Source organism: Caretta caretta, chromosome 12 (genome assembly GCF_965140235.1).
Source record: "Caretta caretta isolate rCarCar2 chromosome 12, rCarCar1.hap1, whole genome shotgun sequence".
Lineage (NCBI taxonomy): Eukaryota > Metazoa > Chordata > Testudines > Cheloniidae > Caretta > Caretta caretta.
This window is the reverse complement of record NC_134217.1, coordinates 2448789-2466127: the sequence shown is the minus strand read 5'-3', so window position 1 is coordinate 2466127 and position 17339 is coordinate 2448789. Positions and strand designations below refer to the sequence as shown.

At 54.7% G+C, this 17339-nt stretch overlaps 1 protein-coding gene across 7 annotated transcripts in view; it reads left to right on the top strand.

Moving 5' to 3' along the window:
• Window positions 1-17339, top strand: part of CARMIL2 (capping protein regulator and myosin 1 linker 2) — a 139219-nt gene that overhangs the window by 75390 nt on the left and 46490 nt on the right. For 6 of the 7 annotated variants that reach the window (XR_012664514.1, XM_048816442.2, XM_075118250.1 and 3 more), the window contains 6 exons: window positions 4238-4306; window positions 7770-7863; window positions 7955-8050; window positions 9035-9163; window positions 12582-12695; window positions 15035-15210. Coding sequence is in view for 6 of the 7 variants with exons in the window: in XM_048816442.2 (XP_048672399.2) it covers window positions 4238-4306; window positions 7770-7863; window positions 7955-8050; window positions 9035-9163; window positions 12582-12695; window positions 15035-15210 (678 nt within the window). In the remaining variant the exon portion in view is untranslated. The remainder of the gene's footprint in view (window positions 1-4237; window positions 4307-7769; window positions 7864-7954; window positions 8051-9034; window positions 9164-12581; window positions 12696-15034; window positions 15211-17339) is intronic. The other variant, XM_075118251.1, reaches the window with a different exon arrangement.

Below are 17339 nucleotides of genomic sequence, written 5' to 3'. Positions count from 1 at the left end.
CCAAGAAGGCACGGAAAGCCCCACTTTGAATAATCAAACAGATAAACATGCCAGACAAGAAAAGTTACATTTGCTGTTCAGGCGTCTGAAAATGAAGTGGTACTTAAAATTTTTGAACAAGGCATTTTAAGTTGTGAGTTCTCCTTTATCAGGGTTGGTAGCAGAGCAGCACCATGAGAGTAGAAGAACAGGAAGAAGGCAGAATTGAGACCTTTCAAAGTTTTGGCCCAAGCGAGGGGGTGTCATTTGAACTCCCTACCTCAGGTGCCAAAATGTTGTGGGCCGGTCCTGCAGGTGCAGTGTTACTCTCACTGGAGGATGGCTACCAACTTTGGCTCCCCTCTATGCTGCGTGACGGAGGGGAGTGGGCTGGCCAGGTGGTGACGGCCAGGTGGTGACAGCCAGCTTTGCTGCCTTCTCCCTGCTGCTTTGGTGCCTATGGGTCACTGGCTCTCTCACTGCAGGGCCACAGGGCTCCAAATCTCCTGTCCAGTGGAGCTGGGAGGTGGAAGAAGTGCCTTTACCCAACAGTGGGGCAGAGATGGGGAGCCTCCCTGATCCGGAGCACCTGTTAGTGAACTCATTGCATTCATGCCTGCATTTCTTCTCTGAGGAGAGAATTGCAAACCTCTCTGGCTGGGCACGTTCTCCAGGCCCGGCAGAGCAACGTGGGAGCTCGGCCTTATGCGTAGATCCCTCATTAGAGTGAGGCAGCTTAATAACTGGCTTCGCTAGCCACAGCGCGAGGCTGGGACTGCTGATCCCTATCTAGCCACCAATAGTTCTGTGTGCCCATTTCTGGCTCTCCAGTTCTCTGGCATGCAGCTCGCTAGCTGTGCCTCCTGGGCCCCGGCCTCTTGAGCGTTCGCTCCTTGCCCGGCACCGGCTGACAGACATCCTTTGCCGAAGCAATAGGAACGGTGTCCTGAGCTATATAGCCCAGCCTCAGAGGGGTGGAGCTGGAAGACCACAAGCCCTGCAGGCAGGTGGTGGGAGGGGCTAGGTGGCCAGTGGAGAGCCATTTCCCCCCCCAGAGGGGTTCTGGGATTAAGCACCTGGCATTCAGCAGCAGAATGATCTCCCTTGGGGAGCAGGGTCACCTCTCACTGCTGTTGCAAGATGAAGTTTGCACATCAAAACAAGGCAAACCTGGGGCTGGGAGGTCTCTTTGAGCTCATGTGCCGCGCTGTACGTCACTGTCTTGTGACCGGCATGGCCATGTCTGCCTGCCACAGGGGTTAGCCCGGCCCCCAGAACAGCTGACAAAAACTCTCCTGGCTGAATCCTGAGCCCCTGGTGAGGGAAGGGAAAGTCACAGCTCCCTCTGTTCAGATCCTTCCCGAGAAGGAAACTCCTGTGGGGTGCCTGGGGGTTACAGGGAAAAGATCCTTCTTCATCCTGTGATGTTCTTCCCCCCGCTCTGAAATCTGCATTGGGAGCCTGTAGCCAGCCCACAGCTAGGGCTAGGCCATTTGCAAACTGGCAGGAAGAGAACTCCGTGGGGTTTAATTCACACCTGTCACTTCAGGCTCTGTGTGGGCGCGCTCTGATTGCAGTTTTTCTGTTTCCATTTTGCTTAAGGCAGTGAAAAATCCCAGTCTCTCAGCCCTGTTCTTTAACCCTCTGGTGCCTGGAGCTTACTCACTGCAGTATTGCCAAAGACCTGTCAAAATCAGGGGTCAGGCCCCCAGAATCACAAGATTGGCTTTAAAATCATGAGATTTTGAACTTGTGGGTTTGGTTTCTTTGGCGCCTGGTGTCCAGGCCTGTAGGTGGCATGCAGGCCGCGTTTCCATGCTTTTCTCCACAACCACCAATGCTAGAGACTTTTTAAAAAAATGTATTTTTAATGCAAGGTGAGATTGTCTATGTAATCGCATGACTCCAGGAGCTGGGGGCTTTAAGAAAGACACCAAAGCTCACAGGAGTCATGATGCATCCCAAGAATTGGTGACGCTGCTCTTGTGCGATTTGGACTCTCTTCTCTGCAGTGGGCGATTGGTGAAGCTAACAACCCCAGGCCAGGGACACCTGCTTAGCCCATTGCACATGCCAGCTGAAGGGTCAGAGCTTTCAAAAAGCCGCGACCTGAGTTTGGCTTCACTACTTGTGCAGGGCAGCTCATCCGGCCTGTGATACCGTCCCCTGCTTACTGCTTGTGACTGAGCTGCTGGAATCGCCACAGAGTCTGCCACAGGGCAGGCCTCCCTGACCCAGCCCCGCCAGCATGGTGAGTGATCACACCAGAGCCCAACAGGGTCGCCTCCTGGGGACATGCTGCATGGGCCGTTGCAGCAGCTGCCTGGCTCTCCAAGCCCTTGGTGAGATCGTGCTGTGCTGCTGGCATGACAGAGAAGATGCATGTTGCCCCTTCTCACTTCTCACTTTCCCGCCTGGCAGGGCAGCAGTGGTGGCTTCACTGTATCATCCCTTGCTCCCTGGGTGCCTTGTCCTTCTACAGTCGCTGCAGGCGACTGGTGGCGGGTTCTCGCTGGAAATGGACACAGCAGCCACGCGCTGTGGAGCAAAGAGATCTCACTGAGACCCCACTCGGCACCCTGCAGCCAGCATGGATGTTAACTCACCGGAAAGTCCCTGAATGGGTTGGGCTGCTCCATTTCCCAGAATCACTCCACTTTTCATTTTGGAGGTACTGGGATACTGCAGGGAGGGGCCAGATAAGTCCCCAGAGAGAGATTTGCCAAAGGGATGGGTTCAGCCAGTCCAATAACACCATTCTAAACCCCAGCCAAAACCCTGCTCTCAGCCCCCCAAAACTTGAGGGCAGTTCAGGTCTTTAGTGTCCCTCATGCTGGAGAAGAGACAGGCCTGTGCTCTGTATAAGGAGAATTCCTCATTGACTCAGTCAGCCCCTGGAGTTTTCCAGCTCCCAGACTAACACAGCCTATGGGCCATACAGGATCTCCTTAAACCTTGGCCTGGATTTAGCAGCTCAGGAAGGAGCTGCTCATTACACTAGAGCTGTGGTTCTCAGCCAAGGGTACGCATACCCCTTGGGGTACACAGAGGTCATCCAGAGGGTACAGCATCTCATCTAGTGTGACAGGGTCGGGCCAGATGGCTATAGGAGAGTAACAGAAGGCAGATATATTAGCCTCAGGCTAAGTAGGTCCCTTTTCCCTGGGTAAGGTAACAGAGAAGGTTCCAGAACAATCAGGAACCTTCTGGAGACAATTAAGACTGGCTGCAGGTGTTCTAATCAGCCTATTAAGAAGCTGCTAGAATCAATTAAGGCAGGCTAATCAGGGCACCTGGGTTTTAAAAAGGAGCTCACTTCAGTTTGTGGTGTGTGTGTGTGAGGAGCTGGGAGCAAGAGGCGCTAGGAGCTGAGAGTGAGAACGTGGACTGTTGGAGGACTGAGGAGAACAAGCATTATCAGACACCAGGAGGAAGGTCCTGTGGTGAGGATAAAGAAGGTGTTGGGAGGAGGCCAGGGGGAAGTAGCCCATGGAGTTGTAGCTGTCACACAGCTGTTCCAGGAGGCACTCTAGACAGCTGCATTGCACAGGGCCCTGGGCTGGAACCCAGATTCCCCCCAAATCCTCCCAACTCCTGGTCAGACACAGGAGGCGTCGACCTGGACTGTGGGTTCAGAAAAACAGCCAAGCTGAGGGCTGCCGCGAAGCTCCAAGGCGAGCAAATCCGCCAATAAGCGCAAGACCCACCAAGGTAGAGCAGGGACTTTGTCACACTAGATACTTGCCTAGTTTGACAACAGGCGACATAAAAAGCACTAGTTCAATCAGTACAAACTAAAATTTCATACAATGGCTTGTTTATTCTGCTCTATATACTATACGCTGACATGTAAGTACAGTATTTGTATTCCAATCCATTTATAATTATATGGTAACAATAAGAAACTCAGCAATTTGTCAGTAACAGTGTGCTGTGACCCTTTTGTATGTTTATGTCTGATTGTGTAAGCAAGGAGTTTTTAAGTGAGGTGAAACTTGGGGCTACACAAGACAAATCAGCCTGCTGAAAGGCGTATACGGTCTTGAAAGGTTAAGAGCCGCTGGGCTAGAGGATCTGACCCAATCTGTGCAGTGAGCCCCTCTCTCTGGAGTGGGCTGAGCTGCTGAATGTTGGAGAACTTTGTATCTGGAGTGCAACCTCCTGGCTCAGACAAATCTGTACTTCTAATATGCTGAAAGCAAGTGCCTTGCAAGGGGGAATTGTTCACTGGGGTTCATCCTCTTTCTTCTCTTCCCAGGACAGTAATTTGGGACAGAAACAACACCACGGCCCATGGATTCCTTGATGTTGCCCGTGCTTTGGAAAGGTAGGGACGGTGTAAAGCATGTGCTTTAACTCCTCAGTGACATGCAGATTTCATTGCCTAGTAGGGAGTTCTATGTTGGGACCTTGGGATCGTTCACGGAAGGGATTCCCGCTAGCCCCTAACCCTGTGAAACTAGACAGGTGATACTAACAGAACCAGCAGGGCCTAAGTCAGATGCCAGGAGGCTAGAGCACAGGTGGGTTCGCCCTTGGGATGAGGGTTGGCCTGTTGGCTTTTCTACCATCAAGGCAGTGGGGACAGGCTGTGTCGAGCGTGTTGCTTCTGGCAAGCAAGATGCTGGCTGTGGTGGAGTGAAGCCTCGTTAATTGGGCAGGCAGCTGGTTGGATGCAGGACGTGAGCCAGATGCGAGAGGAAACTGAGATGTGCAAGGTGCTATAGCTAGAAGGCAGGCCTGGGAAGAGCCCATGTAACAGAGTGCTATGCTCCACCCTTCTCTACCATCTTGCAGCCACAGATCTCGGAGTGCTGCTTGACCATTAATGAGCTAAGCTTCAGCCCGTCCCCTGTTTGGCAGACAGGATGATCTGAGGGGCTGAGAGTCCGAATTGCTTCATGGCTATTTTTAGCACCACAGTGCAAGCCTGAATCTGTAGGGCTGTACTCTGAGATTGGCAGCCTTGGGGTTTTTGGCAGTGTAGACGTACCCTATGTGTCCGTGTGGACCTGCTGCTGCTTTGCGCTAGATGCTCTGCAGTGCGCTTTGATCTGCCTAGCTTTGAAATGGGCATAGATTAAAGCACACTAGGACATTGTTCGTGTGCGAGGCAGCGTGGTCCACGCTGACAGCTAGTGTGTGACAGGTTAGCACATGGTGGATTTACCTGCCAGCTTGCCGTGAATTAAGTGTTCATGCGGACAAACCCCGAGGTGCTAGTGACGGTGAAGTGCCTCTATCTTTAGATTTCCCCAGACGAGACACCTTAAAAGGTTCTAATTTGCAGCCCTAAAAAGTGGGACCCTTCAAAGTATCACAAGCTGGGTACCCAGTATCACGACTCCACTTGTGAGCATGTGGGCTGACGCGGATGAGGCCTGCAGTCTTGTGCTCCGTGGCTCATGGTGTCAATAACGTGGCTCTGACACAGTGGGCAGGGCACTACTATCCCCATTGCACAGATGGAGAACTCGGGGCTCAGTGACTTGCTGGGGTCACCCTAGCAGTCTGTGATGAGCAGAGACCCTCCGTCTCCCAGGGCCTCGGCTAGTGCGTTACCCACTGGACCAGCCTTCCTGCAAACAATACTGCTGCCCGCATACAGCATGACAGTGAGGCGCCTCCAAAGGCTTTACAGAAAAAATGCCCACTTAGACCGTGAAAGGATTTCTTCTCCCACGAGCACTTTGGTTGTGGTGCAGAGCTGGGAAGTGATAATGCATTGGAGAGTGGGGAGGAAGCAAGATCATACGGGCGCTGGGAATCTGAAGTCCTCTACCTTTTTCCTTTGGATTTCTCTGCCTATTACAGTGGGTTTCAACCTTTTTCATTTACTTCCCCCTAAAAAATTTGGAATGAAGGTGCAGACCCCTCTGGAAATGTTAGACATAGTCTGCAGACCCCTGGGGATCTGCGGATTCCCAGGTTGAAAACCACCGCTCTATTACAATGAATAGCACACACTGGAGATTTCTGATCCAAGCCTGGATCCAAAGTTGTGACCCTAAACCATCTATAACCCAAATGCACACAAAGTTGTGATGCCATCTCATGGCTTCACAGCATAATGTAGCCGGTGCATCCAATCACAGTCTCTCTTTTACATGGGGGAAAGACAGACGTAGTCTGGGTTTGCTTCACTTTCCATTTTTGAGCATTGTGTCCGTGCAATAGAAAATTGGCAGCATTGTGGAGATTTAGGAGAGAGGGGGTCTTGCGGCCAGAGGAGATTCAGGGATGTGTGCACAGTTCTGACGTTGTCAGTGTTCCTTCCCCCCTCTGAACTCTAGGGTACAGATGTGGAAACCCACATGAAAGACCCCCTAAGCTTATTTCTACCAGTTTAGGTTAAAAATTCCCCAAGGCACAAAGTCTTTGCCCTTGGATTAAGTAAATGCTGCCACCACCAAGTGATTTAACAAATAATCAGGGAAAGGACCACTTGGAGTTCCTATTTCCCCAAAATACCCCCCCCAAGCCCTTACACCCCCTTTCCTGGGGAGGCTTGAGAATAAACAAGATGAGCACAAACCAGTCTTGGATTTTTAAGACCCCAAAAACCCAATCAGATTCTTAAACAGAACTTTATTAGAAGAACAAAAAAAGATAAGAGAACAACTCTGTAAGATCCGAATGGAAGATAATCTTACAGGCAGATTTAAAACAGAGAATCCCTCTAGGCAAAACCTTAAGTTATAAAAAGACACGAAACCAGGAATACACATTTCCTCCATCACAGTAAATTTCACAAGCCAAAACAAAGAAAACCTAATGCATTTTCTAGCTAGATTACTTACTAACTTTACAGGAGTTGGAGGGCTTGCGTCCTTTATCTGTTCCCGGCAAAGGTATCACAAAAGCCTTTCCCCCGCCTCAGATTTGAAAGTATCTTGTCCCCTCATTGGTCATTTTGGGTCAGGTGCCAGCCAGGTTACCTGAGCTTCTTAACCCTTTACAGGTAACAGGACTTTGCCTCTGGCCAGGAGGGATTTTCTAGCACTGTGTACAGAAAGGTGGTTACCCTTCCCTCTATAGTTATGACAGATGCTGTGTGAACTCAGGTGTGGCGCTGCCCCTCAGATCTAGTCCTGCGAGATGGGGATAAGAATTTCACTCCACGGTGACATGCTTCCTGTGAGACCTTTGGCAAATCACTGAACCGTCCCCCTCACAGTCCAGTCTGCCAATAACTTTCTCCCTGCAGGGACAACTAGGAGCTAACCGCCTTGTTGAGAGGCACTCAGACCGCCTGGGGATGGTGGCCATTTGGGGACCGAGGCCAATAAAATGGGCAAGCCCCCTGAGAGGGAGAAGGGCTCTGAGCTCCTCAGTGGCCAGGTGCTATAGGAGTGCAGCGTGTCGCTGTTATTTACCCAGGCAATTCTGCAAGACTTCGGAACCAAGTCAGTTTGTTTTCCAGAGGCGAAGTTCACCCTGCATGGGGCTGCAGCTGAAAGGGGCACAGACGGAGCCATTGTGGGTTGGTGGGGAAATCTCTCTGCCCTTAGTACTGGCCCTTCAGGCTGAAGGTTGCCAAGTGGCCTGTAGGTGTCTGCAAAGGTGCTGAGGGCTCTCTGCCTGGTGGGGGATGAATGCAGCAACAACCCCCGTCCCCTGTGGGTGGGACGGCAGCACAAGGTGTTGTGGGGATGCGGTGGGCTCAGAATGGACGGGGGCGGGGTGCCCGCCGGACCCATCCCAGCTCTGTTCTCGTTGTGGAGCTGGGGCAAGCACAGCCAAGTCCAGGTTGTTCCAGTGACGCTAACTCCAGCTGTGTCACCCCCCAGGAATTACACCCTGCGATCCATGCCTTTGCCCATGAGCGACATGACTCAGGCTTATCGGAGCAATCCGGAGAAGACGGAGGAGGCTGTCCACAAGGTAGATCTCTGGGGCCGGCATGGGGTGGGAACTGGTCCTTTCAGCTCAGCCTCCAACCCTTCCTGCTAACTGGGCCTCTTGCCTGCTGCAGATGCAGTCTTTCCTGGCGAGGAATCAGATGCGGCGGACCCTGCCTAAGCAAACCTTCCGGCTGCAGCAGGGAATTGTCACCAGCTCCTCGGAACAGGTCAGAAGGATTCCGGGCCAGCCACGCTTGCCTGCTTCTCTGTAAGGGGTCGGCCAGAGGGCGTGGGCGTTGCCAGCCAAGGCAATGAGCCGTCAAGTCCAGTACCTGCCTGCGCACTGGACATCTGTGTACATGCAGGGCCTGCTGGAAGCCCACGGCAGTGGTGGAAAGCTTCCCCATGGGCTCCAGCGTGCTTTAGACGCTCTGTGTGCATTTCCTTGCAGTCCCTCCGGTGGCAGGGGCTGAGTGCTGTCCCTGCATGCCTGCCATCCTAGTGGCAGTAGTGAGCACACTCCCTGCTGCAGACTTGCCTGGCCAGGGGAGAGTCAGGGACTGGGGTGGGAGGAGGAGGATCGCTGCAGGGTAGTGCGGGGAAAGCGGGCGTGGGACGTGGCACTAAGGAGGGGTGGGGGAAGAAGGCAGACAGGGCTCTAAGGAAGATCAGGGAAGAAGAAGAAGAGTGGCCCATTGGGAGGTATGGAGGGAAGAGAGTCAGGCCAAGGCTGGGTGAGGTATGAAGCAGGGGAGAGCCTGGAGAAGCCAGGCCAGAGGAGGGACAGTATGGTCTGGGAGAACAGGGGAAGAACGAGGGATCCTGGCCGGACAAAGAGAGAACTGTGGAATCCCAGGGGTAACTCACGGACAAACCCCACTGCTGGTTCTGAGCCTGCTTCCTGCCCATATGCTGGGGCCCCAGCCTGTCTGATCCCAGTTGGAGGGTCCATAGGCTGTCCCATCCAGGCTCTCAGCATGCATTGCACACTAACAAAGGACCACTCCCAGCCCCGGGGTGAGTGCCATGAACCCCATTTCCTGATGGGGAAACTGAGGCACGGAGGGGTTAACTGGCCTTGCCAAGGTCACAGAGGTAGGGAGAGTCTGGGTCTGCTTCCGCCCAGCCCTGTGCCCTGCCACCAAGGCTGGCTTTCCTGAGGGCCTGCGGGTGTGCGTGAGTCACACACTGACGCGAGTGCTGTGCTCTAGATGGTGAATGAGATGTGCACCAGCCTGCAGAAGCACGTTGACATCCTGAGTGCCTGTCTGGGCCGAGAGGTGGAAGCCAGCGTCTTCTGTGCAGAAGAAGCAATTCGGAAAGCAACCCTGTCCGTCAGTGTGAGTCTCCACGCTGTGCCTGCTGCTCTGTGTGTTCTGTCCTCCCGCTTCCCAGGCCCAGCCCAGCTGCTCCTTAGCTGCAGGCTGCAGCCAGGCCCAGCCGCGCTATTGTCAGCGGAGTCCAATCCTTCCACGACAAACCCCAAACTGGCTCCTTGGCTCTGGTGCCACAGACAAAGGACCATTGGGACGTTAGCTCTGGGGCGGAGGCTGAGTCATTCTTCCAGCTGTGCCATGACCTGGACCATGGCCACCCTCAAAACAGATTTCAGAGGAACAGCCGCGTTAGTCTGTATTCGCAAAAAGAAAAGGAGGACTTGTGGCACTTTAGAGACTAACCAATTTATTTGAGCATGAGCTTTCGTGAGCTACAGCTCGCTGTAGCTCACGAAAGCTCATGCTCAAATAAATTGGTTAGTCTCTAAAGTGCCTCAAAACAGAGAATTTCTCAAGTCTTTGGCCGCAGCCCAGAACCAGCAAGTAATTACCCTAGCCAAGTTCTCCGCAGGGGGCCAAAAGATTAACTCTGATTTAAAAAGCCAGTAAGATTGTGACCAGTAACATGAGCCTGGCTCACAGCTGGTTCAAATAGGATGGCTGCTGGAGAACAAAACTTTCCTTTGCTTCTAAAGGGAATGGTTAGGGTTAGGGTTAAAGGGAGTGGTTAGAGTTAAAGGGAAGGGGAAGGGTTAGGGTTAAAGGGAAGGGTTTATTGGGTTTTTCCCAGGGGGTGCAGGGCTAGAAATGTGACTGGATCAGGGAGGGGGGTGGCACAAATCGAGCATGAATGATGATTGGGGGCAATCAAGTAAGCTGCTGGTAAATGAGCCCACTGAGATGAAAGTGCTCGCTACCCGTAACCAGGAGGAGGAGAATTTTCTTTGCCAGATCTTAGCCTGGGCATGGAGAGTGGGGAGCAAATCAAGTTAATTGGATTCATGTATTAATGGGGGAGAGGAGCTTCATGGCTCTTGAGCCCCTGAAGGCCCCTGCCAATCTCAGTACCCGCTCTGTTGGGTCTGCTACGGGGCTGCTTTGTGTGGGCTGGAAGCGGAGGAGAGTTTGGGGACAGGGGAAGGACAGATGGGGCGGGGAGGAGCAGAATCCTGGCATTGCACCCCTCCTACCATCCATGCACTGCTCATTATAGACTCTCTGTGACACGGGGTGGGGGGGGGCAAGCCTCCATATCTCTTTGGCGCAGCCCCATGCTTACGGGGAGTGGCAGATCCTGAGGAGCCTACAGGGGGTCATTTGGAGGCTGGCATTCTTCCCAGGCTCGCTGGGTGGCTGGTGGCCCAGGGGGAGGGGCAGCCAGAGAGAGGCTTGTGGGTGGTCCTGGGGTGCACTGGCCTCCTGACTCTCTCACGTGGGGGCCCCACCAGCCTCCCTTTATTGTCAAGGACAGACTGGAGGCTCCAGCAAGCTTCTGAAGGCTCATCAGGCGCCGGGTGCCCTATGCAGGGAGTGCCTGTTTCTGTGCGCCCCCGGGATCTGCAGGGACGGGGCTCCCCTCCCACAAAGAGGCTGCCTGTTTCTGTGTGCCCCCAGGATCTGCAGGGATGGGGCTCCCCTCCCACGAAGGGGCTGCCTGCTTCTGTGCGCCCCTGGGATCTGCAGAGATGGGGATCTTCTCACCTGCACCTCAGGAGAGCCACAGAAAGGGCCAGGGGATGCCTGGTATGTGCTGCTCCCCACGGTCCATCTTCCTGCCTCCCTTCCTGCAGACCTTGTCACATCCCTAGGGAGGGACCTCCTCTCCTGGGCTGGTCCTGAGGAGAGTGACACCACCAGGGGCTTTGCCCCTGCACCCCTTGGGCAGGCAGCTGTGCCCCACAACCCCCCCCCATGTTGAAACTACCGAAAAAATGAAGGAAATTCTCAAACTTTGAAGGCTGATCTCAGCAATGGGTGGCGAAAATCCTTCTAAGAATCTTGCCACTAGTAAAACAAACCCCTTTGCTTGGCCAGGAAACCATCAGCATAACAAACACCACTCAGGACACTCCCATGGCCAGGGCCTTGCCTCTGCCCCCTGCGAGAGGAGTTTGTCAGGGTGGCTGCTCTGGGCCCCTGGCTCCGCAGTGGGGAGCTACCCACCCTGGTTTCCTGGGCTGGAGCAGTGTCCGCACTCTCCTTCAGCTGCACACCGTAATGCAGGAGAGAGGGATCCTAGCTGACATGCTGGCGTGTGTGAACTTTGCTGAGACGGCGCCGTCTGTAGCTTCCCACCTGAGGGGAACTGACGGGGATTGTTCCTAAGAGAGAAACCCTCCACTCCGGCTCAGAGTGAGCACAGGGGTCCGTGCAACTCCTGGGGAAGAGCCCCAGAGGTGTCTTTTGGACCTTGTTCCTTGGAGCCAGTCTCGCTCCTGGATAGGCCCATGCAGCAGCAGCAGCTCCAATTCCTGCCTGCTTTACAGTCAGCCCCTTGAACCGTCTGAGAAACAATTATTGGGAGCTGTAGAAAAAACTCTCGCAGTTCCCGCAGCGAGTCTGACCATCCATTGCTCCAGCAGACACCGGAAGGGGGCCCTGCAGGGAACGGTCCCTGTGTTGGTTCCCACCTGTTTCAGTGGTGGTGATAGTTTTTTCTCTCTGCCTCTCCTGGCACTAAGCCCCCTCTGCTGAGGGCTGGTACTACCCAGGCAGGTTCTCAAACCCCAAGGGATTAATGGCTGTACTCAGTGCCTAGATGTCTCTGCAGTGGGATAATCGCAAGAGGATTCTTGTTGGCTTCCGGGGGCAGGCGGCGGTGAAGGGCTCCAGTGAGATTTAATCCAAGATGATGCTGTCAACGCTGTGAAGAAGCCAGAAGGGATAAGGAGGGGATCAGCATCCAGGGAGCAATGTGGCCTGCCCTCACACTATCTGTTAGGGGAAGAGGAATAGGCAGCAGCCAGGAAATAAAGAGCGATCAGCAAAGAGCCAAGAGGGAGTCAGGGATTAAAGAGAGAGCTCAAGACGCAAGAGAGGCCGGGAGCGTCTGGAGCGGCAGGTTCAGCTCCCAGCTCAGGGTGACAAGTGGAGATTGCAGGGCAGGCCGTGAAGCTGCCCCACCCTTTGACCTTGGGTAGCGCTCCGTGCTTCAGGGAGCCTCACTACCTGGAGCCGTGAGCAGAGCCATGGGAAGCCCAGGGCTGCCACAGCGGAGGCTGGGGGTCAGGAGTGACAGGTGTTGGCAGAGCCGTGGGAAGCCCAGGACTGGGACAGCAGGGCAGGATTGAGGGCATACTCGGAGCCGTGGGGGAGGGGGAGACCCTGGCTAAGGCTTGCTTTATGTGAAGTGGCAAATACTATTGCAGTGAAGGGCTAAGGGTTCAGAGGGTTCTGCTAAATCCCTGATGGGGAAAGCTTCCTGGGGAGAGTGGGGGCTGTCTGTGTCCATTCACCTCTGGGATTTCTCTTCCCATCGCAGCTTTTGCCGCTCCTGTATGAGACCGGGAACACCCCGTACCAGAACTGCCAACTGCAGCACAAGCTGGAATGTCTGACTGAAGCAGCCTTGCAGGCCTGCAGCCGGGAGATCCAGGTAGGTGGCTGGACTGCAGGGGGTGCCGTGGTTCTTGCCGATCAGCCACAAGGTGGTGCATTGGGTGATGCCACCTGCCTTGGCGTGATCAGATGCAACAGGCTGAGCAATGCTTGTAAAGCGGGAGGACGGCAGCGCGGCTGGTTCCTGGTGCCTCTGCTAGGCTGGAGGAGCGCCTGTCGGGAGGGACAATCTCCCTCACTTCACCCCCTTCTCGCACCTTTTGCCCATGCAGAGGGGTGCTGAGCAGTCGTCTTTTGCCTCCACGTCACTGCTCACTTCCCTTCTCCGGGGTGCCCTGAATTAGCCGTGCAGTGAAGGGGGTGAGGCCAGGTGTGAGGGCAGCTGAGTCCATCGGTCTGCCCCTGACTGGGTGCTCAGTGGTGCAGCTGGCAGGCAGAGCTGTGAACACATAGGGGAGCGAGGCTGGGAGCCTGAGGCGGGAACACTTGCCAGTGCTGGGGGTGACGATGCATTTACTTGGTGCCGTCGCCCACATCCCCTCAGGGTGAAGGGGTTTAGCTCCAGGCTTTTCCTTTATTTTTCTAGCTCCCCCCAGACTTTGTGCTGTATCTGTTGTTCTTCCTGTGCCTCCCACCTGCTGTGCGATTGATTCCATTTCGCCAGCTCCCTGGATCTACGGTGCTGTGAACTCCTGGGCATGAATCTGAAATAATCCGACCGCCCTCCGTAGAGGCTTGTGGATTTACCTGGGCTTTTCACTGGCATAACAGAGAGAAGAGCCTGGCCCAGGAGGCGTGCAAGGGCAATTCTTGAGCTAGCCAGAACAGGGCAGGCTCTCAGCCAGCGCTCCCTTCTGCAAGGCTATCCTGCTGTAGAGGCCGCTGGCTGCCCGCTTCTGCCCTAGGGCTCAGCTCTGGCTAAAAGCACTGAGAGGTGCTATGTAGCAGGGGCTTACCCAGCTGGGGATCAGGCCTGTCTGCTGCCTCTGTTTCTCCTGCTTAAGATCCCCAAGAACCTCACCTAGGCTCATGTGTCCAATAACATCTCCCTAGGGGCTGGTGTATTAACACAGTTCAAAATGAAACACACAAACTCACCCCCGTTTGGCTGCAGCTCTCCACGGGCACTCAGCCAGGGAGCCTAGAGAGAGTCTCTGATCAAACTCCCCAGCAGGCCTGGCTGTGAGTCGCATGCTCCCATCACATGACCCCTGGACTCGCACCCTGCATATGGGAGGTGGGCTACAGCTTGTACAGGTGAGGCTGAGCTCCAGCCTGTGTTGTGACGCCCTATACATTTTACAGAGCCTTTGGCATTGAGGGAAGTGTTGGTTCCGGCTCAAACGGACCTGCTGCTATGCAATCAAATCCACTTTTGCAGCTGTAGGTGCGGAAGAGCTGACAGAGGGCACATCTGGGGGGGATTTCTTCCTGCAGTAGAAGTGCAAAGTGTGCAAAAATGTATTGTTCAGGGGTTAAAGCCAGGCCTGCAGTACCCATCTGAGGGCACCCTTAGCTTTCCCCCAACACCCAGGAAAGGAATGAAATGACTCATTCTTTTAAATTCTGAGATTTTGGGCATGGGGGGGGGGGCATGAGGAAGTTGCCTGTTGCAAGGGAACAGCCATGAGCTGCAGATACATTTCCTGCACCACGACCTGTTTTATTTAAAAAACCCGCCCCTCTTCGGTGGGCAGGGGATCCACCCATGCTTTGGTCAGCTTGGGGCCATGTGGCAACTTGTTAGCCCAAGGACCACCTTTGGCTCCCTTGGAATGGAGATTTCCCCCTCCTCTTTAGGGGTCATTGTGCTTGGGCCCTTTTTGATTGGCTCCTTTATGGCACAGGAAGATGGATTTCTTTCTCTTTAAAGGAGGGTTTTTTGAGCTGTGATGTCATAAACCACCTAGTTCTCCAGACCTCCAGAGAGTCCTCCAGGATAAACAGGAGGACAAGACCTGAATTTCAAACAAACAAAAACCCTTCCATTCTGCCCTCAGCCATCAGAAAGAAGGCACAAGCTCTGTTTGTTTCCTTTGCAGGTCACCTGTAATACAGCAGTATGGAGGGTAGAGGGTACGGGTCCAGCATGCATTGTTCTGTCTTGGACTTGCTGGGAGGCCATTCAAATCAAGATGGAGCATTGCATGATGGGGCATGTGGTCTCCATATTAAAAATGAGGAGAGCCCACAATTCAGAACTCAGCAGCTCCTCTGGCTGCTCTTGACACGTTTGCTGTAGAGGGCTATTCCTTCGTGGAGTAATATTTGCGTGCGGTGGGTTAAGCACATAGCAGGTGCATAGGCCATTGACCAAGCTGTGTTCGAGAGTGACCCTCCTTCAGTGCTGCTCCTCTGCTTTGATTTATGGCCCAGGCTATTATGCAGGCCGTGCTGGATACCACCCAGAATCTGTGTCCTACAATTCTGCGGAAGAGTGGCCTTCGGGACCGGCTGGTCCACACGATCTGTGAGCGAATCATCCTTCAGGACCACCTCAGCCTGAGCGCTGTCCTGGACCAGCTGGTCACTGATGTGTTCAGCAAGCTAACGTGAGTGAGAGAATCTCTGGCTTTTGTCACGCATTTGAAATATCACCACAAAACCAGCCAGGTAGCCAGGTGCAGCGGCTGCTCCGCCATTGCTTGGGAGCAGCTATGGCACGTAGCTGAGATAAATTATTTCAGCTGGCGCCTGGCCTTGCTTCACTTCTATCCTAGATAGCCGCACCAGAGGAACAAGCTGATACGAGGCATTTCTGGCGTGCTGTGAATTTATGCAGCACTTTACAAAGGTAGATCCGGCCAGCCCCTTGCAGCGTGGGCTTACAACTCCGCGTTGGCACAGCTCTGCTGCCGAAGTGCTTTAATGAAGACGCTCTGTGCCGACCGGCTCAAGGGGGCAGATTTCTCACAGCCCTGAGTGACGTCGTTATGCCAGAGTAATTCGTAGTGTAGACCTGCCCTAAATAAGGCCAGCCAAGGGTGTGGGGACTGCTGAAGAGGCAGAGGGAGAGGGCAGGGAAGAGCAGGGAGGGTGTTGGTGCATGCCCTGAAGAGGGAAAAGGAGGCAGAAGGCCAGTCTCTACGCTCGCGTGCCTGTGTAAACCCAGAGTAGCTCCCTTGTCCTAACTGGGCGCAGGATCTGTCCCCAAAGGGATCGTTGAGTGAGGAGCCTGGGAAGCGCGTGGGGCCAGAGCGGAGCTGTAGAGCGGGCAGGTGATGAGGCGGGGCGAGGAGATGGGTGGGAAAGCCGTGGAGTTTAATAGTGATTCCCTGGGTGTGCTGCCACCTCTGCTTTTCTCCGGCTGCCTGTGGCCTGGCAGCCGCCCCGAGCCCAGGGAGCCTCCTCCGCCAGAATAACAGCAGGGCGGGCAGGGGCAGCTCCTGCTGCTGCTGAGCTGTAACTAGCCAGGGCTGCTCCCCGGGGCCAGCCTGGCAGCTGGCAGCACAGCGAGCGGGCCGCCAGCCAAGCTGTGGCTCTAGGACCTTCCTTTCCGTGGGATTCCCGTCCGGCCCTGTGCTGTCCAGAGCCCTGCCCATTCTGACTCGGCTCTGCACCAGGTGTCACCCAGCGCTGTCCTGTCTCGCCTCCCCAGGGACACTGGGAGCAGTGACCCGGCTGGCGGGGCGAGTTGGCACTCGCATGGGTAACGTTTCATCACAGTTTTATGTCAGCCTGGCCAAACAGTAGTAGCCCGTGCCTCCAATCTGCTTGCCCGCCTTCCCCCAGGAAGAGAGGGGAGCTGGTGTTTTATTTGTCTGGCAGAAGCGCAGGCTCGCTCCGCAGTGTAGTGAGCAAATCCAGTGTAGCAGGGACCTCCATGCAGCTCCCTGCCTGGGCCAGCATTCGTTGGCCTCCACTGGGATTTGCAGCTGAAGTCACAGCTGGCTGCCGAGGTAGCATGTTGTATTGGGCAGGCTGCTCCCTGGCACCAGTCTCTCCCCTCTCCGCATGTCAGGGCGTGGGCATCACAGAGGCTCTGCACCGTGCATGTGGGGCAGTCTGTGACATAGGACTAGTCCCGTCTTCGCACCCCCCACCCCAGCCTCCTGGCCTCGGGACTAGCCTGGTCAGCACCCATCAGAGCAGAGTTCTCAGGCTGGGGCTGCTGCTTCACGGATGAGGTAGCAGGGAAACTGGGTGCGTGAATTCTGTCTGGGAGTCAGACTCCATCAGGCCCTGTGTGGTTGATAATTCGCTTCCACCGTAACCTTGAGGGTGGGGGAGAGGGTCGTCTGTTTGTAGGACTAAATCGCTCGGCAGCAGTTCTCGGCTACAGTGATTGGCTCCCCAGCGCCTACAGGGAGGCTGGGCTGCCCTCTCTAGTTTGCTGTCTCTGAGCAAATGTATTTCATGTCCCCTGTGCAAATTAAAATGCCGGCCCATTCCCCTCTAGCAGATGTTCCCGGGCATCCTTCTTACAGGATAGCTGGGCCAGGGCCAGGCCTGGGCTTCGCACTCACGCCAGCCTTTGATCTCCCTTTAAGGAACTAGGGGCTTGCTCCTGAAAGGAGCAAAGCATCTACCCCTCAGCACCCTGCAGGGTCGCATCTCGGATCCAAACAGAGAATAACAGCATCTCTCATGGGGCAGATGTAGCTTCCCAATTCAAGGGGTGCATTATACCACATCTAGCCCTGCTTCCTCCCTCCCCAGTGTCTGTAGGGGGAAACTGCCC